We start from the raw sequence: 11,976 nt of genomic DNA, 5'->3' as shown, positions 1-11,976 counted from the left end.
GGGCCTGGAGACACAAGTTGGGGATAGAGAGCATCCAAGAGTGCAGAAAAAAAAAAACAGAAGACCCAGAAGGAAGTTAAAGAGAATTGTAGGAAAAGGCAGTGATGAAAGTGGATGTGGAAGTGTTGGAGGGTCACGGCTTGCTTGGATCTGAGTGGCAGGGAGAAGATGAGCAGAGAAAGGAAAGGTCTGCACACAGGAGGGGACACAGTGGGGTATCTGTGTGCACAGGAAGAGTGGTCTGAACACATGGCTGAGGACAAAGCCCTCCTTATGCTGAGGGCTTGGAGGTGTCATGATGGAACACTTTGGAGTTACAGTGTCATCTTTCCGTTATTTAAATATGGCTATGACTGTCACAGCTTACCCCCAGGTCTGCCTCTAGGACCGAGGGGTGCCTAGGTATTATACTTAGGGTTTAGATATCTTGGTGGCTGCCTGACTTCTAGCCTGTACAGTGGCATTCCTCCTAATCCTATGGGGGGACATCATAGAATCGCAGACTTCCTGGGCTGTGAGGGCACACTGCTGGCTCATTGCCCGCTCCCCTCCCCAGGTCCTTTTTGGCAGGGCTGTGCTCCATCCTTACACCTCCAGCTTGTGCTGATAGCAGCTGTTCCATGTCCCAGATGCACACCTTGCACTTGGCTTTGCTGGACCCAGTGAGGTTCTCCTGAGCCCATTGCTCAGCCTGCCTCGGTTCCTCTGGAGGGCGTCTGTCTCGTGCACTTGGTAACTGGCACATCAAAAATAGTTCAGGATGCCTGTATTGAAGCATCTGGCTTTAGCACGTAGAGAGGTTGAAAGCAGCTTCAGAGCTCTGATAGTCTTTGCCTCGCGGCAGAAAGGAGGACGGCAGCAAGGCTTTCGAGGTGAGGACAGGCAACGTGCTGTTCTCTATTCCCTGCAGAGCGCAGCCCGATGGGGGTGGGGGAGATAAGGAGGCACAGGGGCAGCTTGCAGCCACCATGGCACCGCTCCCACGAAGGCCGTGCTCGGGCCAGGGCTCTTTTTGCCCTTCGGCTGTGATTTTCAGTATCCCAGGAGGGGCGCCGGGCTGCAAGACGGCAGATAATGGCACGCACGTCGGCGGGCCCGCCGAGCCTCCCGGAGCCGCTCATTGGCTCCCCCTGCTGGCCGACAGCCGGCTATGCCCAATCGCGAGGCTCCGCCCTCCCTTAGCTCCGCCCCCCACGCTTTAAGTAGTGGCGGGGACTTCCGGTCTCGCCTGTCGCGGGCGGAAGCGGCGGCGCGGAGATGGCGTCGGGCGGTGCCGGCGGCTCCCGCTCCCCCTCCCCGGGGCCGCACTTGCCCCCGCCCTTCCCACCGTCCTCCGCCGACGGCGACGCCGCCGACAGCGACACGGAGGGGGAGGACATCTTCGCTAGCACCGTGAGTCTGGAGGGGGAAACACCGGGGCGCGGTGGGGCTTCCCGGGCCCGCTTTGCTCCGCGCTCAGGAATGTTTGGGGCCTGCTGAGCCGGAGGGCCGCAGGCCTTGGTGCGAATCGCGCCTCCCCGAGCAGGAAACGGCGCTGCTCGGCTAAAGCCGCTTATCGGGCGCTTAACGCGGTTGTTAGAGCAGCTGTCATAACTAACGCTCGGTGCGCTCCTCTTGAGCACAGCGCTCCTGTGCGGGTAGAGCTGTCAGCTCGGCGTCCGCCCCTGTGCTGAGTGCCGGGCTGGGGGCCTGAGGAGCCACAGTGGCCCCGATGGTTCGTGTGCCGGAGGTGCTGGGCACTGTTATGGGCTGCTCTGAAGGAGGCTGCGGTTCTCTTATAGCAAGAAGTGGAGAGCGGGGCGTGGTACTTCTGTGTTCTTAGAAACTAAGGCAGACTGAAAGCCAAGGGTAGATAGCTCTCTTCAGCATTTGAGGCTCATCAAGGAAACTTCAGCACCCACCTTGCCTTGTCTGCGGAGAGCTTTTTGCTGGCTTGGGAGCTTTTCCACAGCTCCTGTGTGGGAGCAGAGGGTCTGAATGACCCTGCGCACAGAGCTTCTGTTAGCTGGGCTGTGAGACGGAGGATTGGGTGCCACTTGAAAAGCAAATTGCCACAGGCCTGCACCACCAGCAGCAAAATCTTGACTTTTACGAGGGGTTTTGTGTTGGCATGCTCACCCGAGGCTCACTGGTGCTGCTTGCTTGGCCTGAGTGGTGCTGCTGCCAGTGTGCAAACAGAAGGGCTGGGTCTCCCAGGGCTGCTGAGAGCTGTTGCAATCTGTGTACTCAACCTGGATTATGAAGGGTGCTGGAAGGGAAGCAGCCTCTGGCCGTTGTGCATGCTGGGTTTGTAGTGGTGACCCTGTGTGGAAGCGTCTGGACCTCCTCAGCATTAATGACTGCTTGTGTCCTTTTAATTGTTTTAAAGAGCAAACCCCCGGCACCAAAAAGGGAATTGCTTCTTCCTGTGAACAACAGCTCCAAAGAGAACGGAGTTCGTGTAGAGCAAGATGATCAGGACCTGTTTGCAGGTGAGTCTGCATCTCTGAGCCCTTACTGGTGCTTTCTGAACTGTAAGCTTAGAGTCATCTGTGTTCTAGCCATGATTTGCCTGTGCTTAGGCTGCTTGCTCTGGGCTATCACAACTCCTTATCTCTCAAGCTTATGCTGTGCTCTGGGAGTGCTGAGTGCTTGTGGTGTGTTTGGGAAGGTCCTGTAGCCTCCTCCAGGTCTCTCACTTAATCATGCGGCAGGATTAACTGCCTGCAAGGTGAAGAGGCCTAAAAATGGGCTTTTATTGAACTGCAAGGCAGTGTGTCCTTCTACACCTGGAAGGCCTTTGCTCTCTAACTTTTCCTCCCTCTGCGCAGATAGAGGAAGCGTGTCTAGCAGGGATCTGGTGGTCCCCAGGAACAGGGAATGTAACACCCCTCTGTGGGGGGAAGCAAGGAGGGTTGGACCTTACCCAGCAATCCTGTTCCTTGTCTGAGCATGACACCTCTGGCACAGGCATCTGAAAGTCAGTTCTGGACATATCTGGTAACAGGTAGAAGCTTTGACTTCCTCTGGTGGATGAGTGTCCTGGGAAGGAGTCAGTCTAGGTGCAGTGTTAAAATTCAGTTTGTCTGTAGCTTTTTGTAGTGTGCAGCTGCTGGTAGCACACAGCAAGGAACTCCTGACTGCCTCTCTAGAGTAAGTTTCCATTAACAAAACGTTCAGCTACGTTGATCAAATGCCCTTACTGCAGCGAAGCTGTGTGAGGTTGTGCTCTTCCCAGTACATACAGATGTCTTCCCTGTGTTTCTTGAATGCTGATTAAGACTGTTGTTGCTGCCTAGGTCCCGTGAGCCTCTCTGAAAATGCTGACGTTTTTAGAAACCCAAAATAGAGAGGCTGACTCTTGCCAACTTCTTTTGACAGATGCCACTGTAGAATTGTCTCTAGACAGCACGCAGAACAACCAGAAGAAGGAACTGGCCAAAGCATCCAATCCTGCCCCCTCATTAGAAGTAGCTGCAAGCTCTTCTTCCAGAAACCCTCCAAAGAGCTATGAGGAGGTGAGAACTGCTCTCAGCTTTCCAACTTGCCCTGCTGGTTTGGGACCTGGAGTTGGCAGGAACCTGTCTGTTTACTTAGATGGGAACCTGCATCTAATGATGTAATTAATGTAATTGGCACATTGGATGCCCTGGCTTTATCTCGGGCTGTCAGTCTGGGGCTTGAAGTGGGGCTCAGGTGAGCCTTGCTCTTGTGGAAGCGTGGTGATGCAGGCTGCTTCCAGTGCTGAGCGAGCGGCTGAGCTGAGGGTCTGAGCTCTGACTGAGAGTTCCAGCTCCCTCTGTTGCCACAGATGGGGTTACGTGGTGGAACTGCTCTCATGTGGATATAAAAAAGTCTCCTGGGTGACTTGGGAGCTCAGATTTCTTAAGTGGAACTTGTGGTCTGGTTGCCAAGCTCAGTTAGGCGGAGCTCTGCCTAATTCTGTGTCCTTTTCCTGTTGAGAAATGAGTACTATTTTGGTGACGAGCAGAGAGCTCCTGTTCTGCCCTTCAAGCAGCCTGAAATCACGAGGACTCTGCAGTACTGTCATTGTTGCAGGCTGGCTTCAGGCTGGCTCAAGCAAAGCAACTCAGAACCTGGGCAGAATGCTGGGCTGATTGGTGAACCGAGAAGCTCTCATCTTCAGGTTCTTAAACAAGAGGCTGTGTGGGGCAGATGCTTTACCTTCACCTTGTTAATGAGGAGCTGTAATGCTTTCCAAGCAAGCCTGAAGCCTCAGTGGCCTGTCAGAGGCAGTACTGTTGTTTTTGCTGCCTCTGACCTTCAGGGTTCAGGCTGGGTCTGCCAGTTGCTGTCACAGTTCTCCATCCCTGTGTGCCTGCACACTGTAGTTTGCCTCCTGCATAGCTTCGGTATCTTCACCTGTTTTGGGTGAGAATTGAAATTATGTAAAAGAGCCCAGAGGAAATTATTTTGTGCAGAGCTGGGCTGAGGATGGGCTTGGCAGAGTTCTGCCTTAGTGGTGAGCAGTTTGTGCGTTAGTCTGTGCAGATAGCATTGCTGTAGAGACAAATCCAATCCAGGATGGTTGGAACGTGCTGCCTCAACACAAGTGTGGAGCCCAGGGGCTTCATAGCATTGCCTTGACCAGACTGAAATGCCAACGATGCCTTGGCAGGGTGACAGCGCTCTGTAGCATATGGGACTTTGTGTATGGAAGCCTGGATTTCTAGTTCTAATTTGCTGTCCTTATGTGCTTACTTCAAACAGCTGGAAGAAGAGGAACAGGAGGACAAATTTGAGCTGACTGTAGGAGTGAGTGACCCGGAGAAAGTCGGTGAGTTGTGTATGGCTGGCAGGGGAGAGCTGAAACTGCCTTAACCTGAAATCAAATATGCTGTCCCAAGCTTTGGCACCTTCACTGGCAGCTGCGGAGCAATGAGAAGCACGAAGCTTTCTCTCTGTTGGAAGCGGGGACGAGAGCAGCTCAGCCAGCCAAAGGCAGCCCACAGGGAGCCCCTCTGATCCCAGCCAGCTCACGGCTTCTGGAGCTGGGGGTGCGCTGGCTTCTAATCAGCGCACTTCTGAGGGGCACTGGGGCAGAGTCTGACTTGTGAGGATGCCCTTTGCTTCAGCTACGAGGCGTAAACCCTCCTCTCCCCACGCGAGCAGTTTCTGTGTTAGCTGGAGAAAAGGCTGGCTGTGACGTCCCAGAGCCAAACCACAGGCAGCCAGCCTGACTTGCGTCCTGTGGAAGGGCTGCTTCGTGTGCTGCACAGCCGCGGGCTGCAGCAGGGCGAGCAGTGCGTGGTGTGCATGGAGTTACGCCTGTGCTGTCAGCATAACGAGCGACCGACCGTCGGCGTTGGCTGCCTTGGGAAAGGCTGAGCAGCCAGGCTGGGGAAATGCGTGGTGGGCAGGGCTCCAGGCTTCTGCAGAAAGGTCTGAAGTCTGCGTGCGGACTCAGGGCTCAGATCAGAATCACCATCCCCTCTCCGTGGCGTGCGAAGCTCAGGGGATTGCTGGAGCCACCAAAGCCTCCGGGTGATGGTGCAAAAGGCCAACCTTGTGCTAATGCCTTGGTTTTGCTTTCCGCAGGGGATGGCATGAATGCATACGTAGCCTACAAAGTATCAACACAGGTATGTCAAACTCATCATTTTTTTTTCCCAGTCTAAGGCAGCTGGGCTGGCCTTTCCTTTTCATGTCAAGCCAGTGGTGACCTAAATAGATGAGAGGCCTGAATCTACAAGGCTTCATGAGTTATAATCCAGCCTTAGAGATCAGAGGATGAGCCTAGCTCTGAAACAGGTTTGCATCTATTTGGAAGAAGACCTTTTCAGCTGATATCTGCTCAGCATTGGAATGAGCAGCAGGAATGTCACCTACTATGGAGAGCCCCAGGTGCTGGCACTGTTCCTGGTGGTTCTGTGCTGGCAGTTCTTTCAGATTAAGCTCACCTGCATGCAACTCTTTCCAGCAAGTCTCTTGCCAGGGCCTGTTCTCTGGGGCTAGTCACAAGACATCAAGCTTTCTGCAACTGCTTCCCTGCTTTGGGGCCGATCTCTGTGCTCTCTGAAAAGCCTTTCCTAGCTGTCTGTCCAGCAGCTGTTGGGCTGCAGGCACTGCATCTTGCAGCGCCCAGCTGTGGGTGTGTGGCAGGGACTGGGAGGCTTGTTAGCTGCCAGCTTTGCTCTGCAGACACAGTCAAAAGCTGCTGATGGCCCCTGCAGCCTGGTGTGTGACCTGACAGCAGTGCCTGTTCCTGTGGGGAGCGGGGATGGTGGGATTAGGCAACAGGCAGGGCTTAGCAGGCAGCCCGCAGGCACAGCAGCTGCTGTGTCACTGGTATTAATGCTGCTGTTCAGCCCTAGGAGAGCTGCTGGGAGGAGATTTGCTGAAAACCTGGGCTTGCTCAGTTTTTGGCCTGGCGAGTTCCTCAAATCCCACAGAGCCCAGGATGCCCTATTGCCACCCCCAGAAATGACGGTGCACCGTGTGTGCATGGGCAAGCTTCCCTGGGTGAGTTTGATGTGGGTCTCATCTCTTCCCCCAGACGAGCATGCCGATGTTCAGGAGCAAGCAGTTCTCAGTGAAAAGGAGGTTCAGTGACTTTCTGGGTCTCTATGAGAAGTTGTTGGAGAAGCATGCCCAAAATGGGTTCATCGTGCCTCCACCGCCTGAGAAGAGTCTCATAGGTGAGTGGTGGAGGTGCAGAGTGCTGCTCTAGATCTGGTCCTTCTGGTTTGAGCTTTGTGCCCAAAAGATGGGTCTGCCTGCAACCTCCAAGCTGAGAGGGAAGCTGCAGAGCAGTAAGAGAAAGTAGGTGCATAAAATAATCTGAGTTCTGTGACACAACTGAACTCTGTTGGCTCCCTGCTTGAAGCTCTGGGCATTAAGCCTTGTTAGATTTGATGAGTGGCTCTGCATCCTCTTGGAGAAGAGTGAAATCATTGCACTGTCACTGAATTGCTCTGTTTGCTTGAGTCCAGACCTCGTTCCGGTCTCGCTTGGCATTGCAGTGCCTCGTTTCTGGATGTAGATTTCTGCTAGATGTAGATGTAAGCAGATGTTAATTTTCCAAGTAGCTCTTCTGATGCAAGGTCAGATTTCTCTCTTGTCACCCTGATAGCCCGTATGCTTTGTGACAGACCTTGCTACCTTGTGCATTCGGTTTGGGGCCACTCATTAATTGCACCTACCTTCTGTGCTAGGAATGACCAAAGTGAAAGTTGGGAAAGAAGACTCCTCCTCTGCAGAGTTCCTAGAAAAGAGACGGGCTGCTCTAGAGAGGTACAGATCCCAACAGCTATCCCCTCATGCCTGAACCAAGCAAGGGACCTCAGAAAGGTCAGACTGGCTGCAGTCTTCTCCCTGTGTGAGAAAAGCAGTCTGCTTCCAGGCTTAGAGGGAACCTGGAGGCCACTGAAGAGTTGCAGCTGCAAGAGTTGACTCTAAAAGTATCTTCTGCTTCAAAAACTCTTGCTGGTGCTCATCCAAATCTGGCTGAACTCTGACAAGGCAGGGAGAAAACTGATCTGTCTCAGGAGCCCAAAAATCTGGATGCTAAGTAGTAGTACAAACAGTGCAGATCAGGTGAGAAACAATTCCCTCTCTTTAACTGGCACCTTTAACTATGCAGACACCAGTGGCCTTCGCTCTGCCACCCCTGCTAACTGCTGTAGTTGGCACCAGTATGCCAATAACCTCCAGCTTCAGCCTCTGAAGTGTCATCACAGAGGAATGTAAGACTGAATCTTCATCAGTTACTGTATCAAGTAACCTTGGTGTGTAGTGAGTATAGTGTGTAGTGAGTGCAGGTGCAAACTTGTCTCACTGGAGTCCCCAGGGAGGGAGGACTCTTGGTGGGAGGATGAGAACATCTGGCTGGGTCTGACTTCAGCTGCTGCTTCTGAGCAAACAAGTGTGTCGCAGCTGACTCGTGTGTGCTGCAGCTCACCAAGGTGGCTTGGAGCCAGGCTTCAGCAGAGGTAACTTGTACTGTGTGTTTTTCTCCCCAGGTACCTACAGAGAGTTGTCAGCCATCCAACCATGTTGCAGGATCCGGATGTTAGGGAGTTCTTGGAAAAGGAGGAGGTCAGTAGGGTGGACTGAGGTGGCTGCGAGTCCCTGGGGGTGCAGAGGAAGCTAAGGGGGCATGGTGCTTCAGAGCTTGGTGAGATGCTCTTGGTGCATATCTAAGCACCGTGTGCTGATAAAGAGCCATGGCCAAGCTTGCTGACACCACAGTGGGGGCACACATTTCGAGCAGGGGTTGTGTTTATTGTGAAATCCATGATGAGAGTGCAGCCTGCTGTCTGGAGGTAAGGGGGGGACTGGAGCCCGATGCCCAAATGATACAGAAGTGCTGACTGTCTGCCTGCCTGTGTGGCCAGTGTGGTCCCTGCACCTGCGAGGAGAATGTGACGGTGCAAATCTTAGCATCTGCCTAATGCTGTGCCAGAAGGCTTTGCTGTAGGAACAGACTTCGTGGAAGCACACCAGGACACTGGTGTTATCGACACTGCTCTCACAGCGACCCTTATCTCCTGGCAAAACAAACTTTTCTGTCTCTCTATAGCTGCCAAGAGCAATAGGCACCCAGGCCCTGAGTGGAGCAGGAATACTGAAGATGTTCAACAAAGCGACCGACGCTGTCAGCAAAATGACCATTAAGATGAATGAATCAGACATCGTAAGTGTGCGGGTGTCTCCGGGCCGTCCTTGTCCTTGCTGCGCCTTCCCACCAGCTCACGTTTTTGGGGAGGGGTGCATGGGCAGCTCTGCAGCTGTGCAGATAATGTAGGAAGCAACTCTGGGTCTGTCCATTTCAGTGGTTCGAGGAGAAGCTGCAGGAGGTGGAGTGTGAGGAGCAGCGGCTGCGGAAGCTGCATGCTGTTGTAGAAACGCTAGTGAACCACAGGAAAGGTAACGGGCTGGGTTCTGCTTGCTTGGACTGTAAGAGTTAAGCCTTGTGAGAAGATACAGCAGTGCTTTCTTGCTCTTTGCTTCTTTGTCCTGGGAGACAGAAGTAAAAATGATAATGCCACAGTTTCTGTCCGGTGGTACAGACCTAGGATGTGAGCCTGGCGGCTGAAAGCTGCTGTAATGAACCAGACCAGAGCTGATCTTGTTACTAATGCTACCCTGTCCTGTGGCAGGGAGCAGGAATGTTTCCCTTTGCATGTTTTGGCTGACATCTGCAAACTTGTGCCTGTCCTCCCACTGCTGTTTCCCTCTTCCTGGCGGGGGTTCTCCGTGTCTCATAGAAGCCACCAGCTCTCAGGTGGCATTGGCTCTGCTAGCTGATGTCTCTTGGGGCTACAGAAAAGCAGCTCCCAGGGCTGAACTGTAGGCCAGGGCTTTCTTTGTGTAGCACCCGGTGTAGCAAAGCCCACAGCTGACTCTCTTATTCCATTCACTAGAGCTAGCATTGAATACAGCACAGTTTGCAAAGAGTCTGGCCATGCTGGGGAGCTCTGAGGACAACACGGCCCTGTCCCGAGCACTGTCCCAGCTGGCTGAGGTGGAAGAGAAGATTGAACAGCTGCACCAGGAACAGGCTAACAATGACTTCTTCGTCCTGGCTGAGCTCCTGGGAGACTACATCCGCCTCCTCTCAGTTGTAAGGGTAAGCACTCCTCTAGGGCAATCCTCAGAGCCAACCTCTAGGGCAGAACCACTGGTCTTAGCATAGATCTTAGGCTGAGGTGTGCCAGGAGGTAGCTGGTCCTGTGAGTGCAAGCAGAGAGAATGGCATCACTGGTCTTTCTGAGCAGAAAGCAAACTTGCTGCTGGATCGGGAACATAGGGTAGGTGAGATCTGGCTGAGCCCTTGTTCTCCAGAGGGAATATGGGTCAAGTTCATGGCTTATAGGTGGTCTCAGCCCCTCCAGGGGAGAAGGCTGCAGCTGCTGCAGAGGTTGTAAGCTGGTAACCTCTCATCTGTGTTGTAAGTAGACTGGGTCTTGAAGCCTGCCTGCCTGATACACAGGCTTCTGTGCCAGAGGCTGGATAAAACAAGTTCCAGGTGACTTCCCAGTCGGGCAGGCTGACTTGTTCCTGCCCTAGTTGGAGACTACAGAGGCCAAAATGCAGCCTGCTTGGCACGGGGAGATATGATGGGTGCTGCAGAGGACCAAGACCACTGATAGTGTTGGAGGTAGGCATGTTCTTGGGAGAAGCTATAATGTTGCCTCAGCCTTTGCCTGCCTCTCGGCTGCTCTGTCCTTCTGGCCAGGCTGCCACATCTGCTTTCTGCTCTTCTAGCTCTTCCCTACTATCTGGCTGGATGCATTCAGAAGTGTGATAGCTCTTCCTTGCCGGGGCTGGTGGCTCACAAAAATACTGTCTGGCAGGTGTTGGAGTGCTTTGCTGTGACTTGTGGTCACTGCTGTGCAAGAGAGGCAGTGTGGAGCTAGCAAAGGTGTTTCCTTGCAATGGCTGTTCTTGATGGAAGGAATAAACTGAACCCTGTACTGAGGGAGGCCTCAGAGCTGCCCTTTCCCTGGTAGAGCAGCGGGCAAGACGCTCCATATTCTGGCTTGTGCTGCCACTGTGGTTCCCTCATGTGGCCCCAGGTGCAGCCATCAGCGAGGTGGCAGAGGGCGCAGCCCCATGCTTGTCACACTGGAATGTGCCAGCCCAGCCTCTGCTTCTTCCTTTCAGGGAGCTTTTGACCAACGTATGAAGACCTGGCAGCGGTGGCAGGATGCCCAGACCATGCTGCAGAAGAAGAGGGAGATGGAGGCCAGGCTGCTGTGGGCCAACAAACCTGACAAGCTGCAGCAGGCCAAGGAGGAGATCTCAGAGGTGAGGCGTGCTGTGGCCCCTTGAGTTTGAGCAGTCGGGTTTGCGAAACCACTCAGACAATGAGCAAAAAGCTTTGCAGCCCTGGAAACTGCACGCTTCCTCTTTCTGCAGTGGGAGTCTCGTGTGACGCAGTATGAAAGGGACTTTGAACGGATTTCTGCTGTGATCCGCAAGGAAGTGATACGGTTTGAGGTAGGTCAGCCCCAGCCATCAGCAGGCAGCTCTCCCAGCAGTTGGTGATATTTGCAAATGCAGAAGTGTTCGAATGGGGCATCAGCGCTGCAGAAGGGGGGTTTTGGCTGAAGGGGGGTTTTCTGCTCAAAGCACGCAGGCCTGCAGTGATCCTCCAAACCATCGGGATCTAGCCCGTGTTTAGGCCTCCCCACGAAGACGTGAGGGTTTTAGTGGTTGCTGCAGCTTTGTGCTCACTTCTGCAACCGTGTCTTGCAGAAAGAGAAATCCAAGGACTTCAGAAACCATGTGACAAAGTACCTGGAGACGTTACTGAACTCTCAGCAGCAGGTGAGTGCCCTCTGCCAGCCCTCCTATGCATCCTGGAGCTCAGCCTGAGTCCACAGTGGGGGAGTGCTGCTAATGAGTGAGCTGCTCATTAAGCGTTGTACTCCAGGGGATGCCTCGGCAGAGCTGTGTGTGTGTTGGAAGAGGCAAAAGCTCCTCCTCCCCCCCCCAGAAACCCTTTTGAGTCTGCTGAATTTAAAGTTCATTCACAATGCACTTGAGCTGTGCTGGCTCCTGACTCTTTTCTCCTCCTCTCCACAGCTGGTGAAGTACTGGGAAGCATTCTTACCTGAAGCCAAGGCCATTTCTTAACTGGACCAAGCCAGCAAGCATACCTGAACTTTGCCTTTTTATACACTATACCTCTTTTACACGTGAACGAACCCTAGTTAAACACTTGAGCGCTGGTAGAGGTTTAACCCCCAAACGAGCAGCTTACAAGCCAGTAACTCTTCTAACTGTATATTTTTCATTTAGCAACATATATTTTCTTACTGAAGAGAAATGAGTTTCCTGCTTTCCAGCCAGCCCTGAGTAGGTGAAGAGCAAAGGGGGTTAACGACACTATAATGTATATTTTTCAGGCTGGGTTTTAAGGCTCTTACGACTATCTTACTCCTGCAGTGCCATTACGACTATGTAATAAAACTTGTATCAGGGCAGCCAGGCGTGTGGTGTTGGGGGAGAGGGCAGGGAGGGGCCAGG

The 11,976-nt window shown here is 53.3% G+C and overlaps 1 protein-coding gene across 1 annotated transcript; it reads left to right on the top strand.

Annotated features, from left to right (window-relative positions):
- Positions 1-1,257: 1,257 nt before the first annotated feature.
- SNX1 (sorting nexin 1) lies at positions 1,258-11,933 on the top strand. Its single transcript, XM_042885765.1, has 15 exons — positions 1,258-1,392; positions 2,369-2,471; positions 3,361-3,497; positions 4,711-4,777; positions 5,539-5,582; positions 6,497-6,638; positions 7,155-7,233; positions 7,962-8,037; positions 8,522-8,635; positions 8,775-8,868; positions 9,366-9,571; positions 10,609-10,752; positions 10,864-10,944; positions 11,203-11,274; positions 11,533-11,933. The coding sequence occupies exons 1-15, from the start codon at positions 1,258-1,260 to the stop codon at positions 11,581-11,583; spliced, it is 1,545 nt and encodes a 514-aa protein (XP_042741699.1). The 3' UTR covers positions 11,584-11,933.
- Positions 11,934-11,976: the final 43 nt, after the last annotated feature.

The sequence above is a fragment of the Lagopus leucura genome, unplaced genomic scaffold, assembly GCF_019238085.1.
Source record: "Lagopus leucura isolate 7727_CA_CO unplaced genomic scaffold, USGS_WTPT01 Super-Scaffold_100052, whole genome shotgun sequence".
Classification (NCBI taxonomy): Eukaryota; Metazoa; Chordata; class Aves; order Galliformes; family Phasianidae; genus Lagopus; species Lagopus leucura.
Note: the sequence above shows the minus strand (reverse complement) of the source record. Positions and strands in the feature narration are given on the sequence as shown.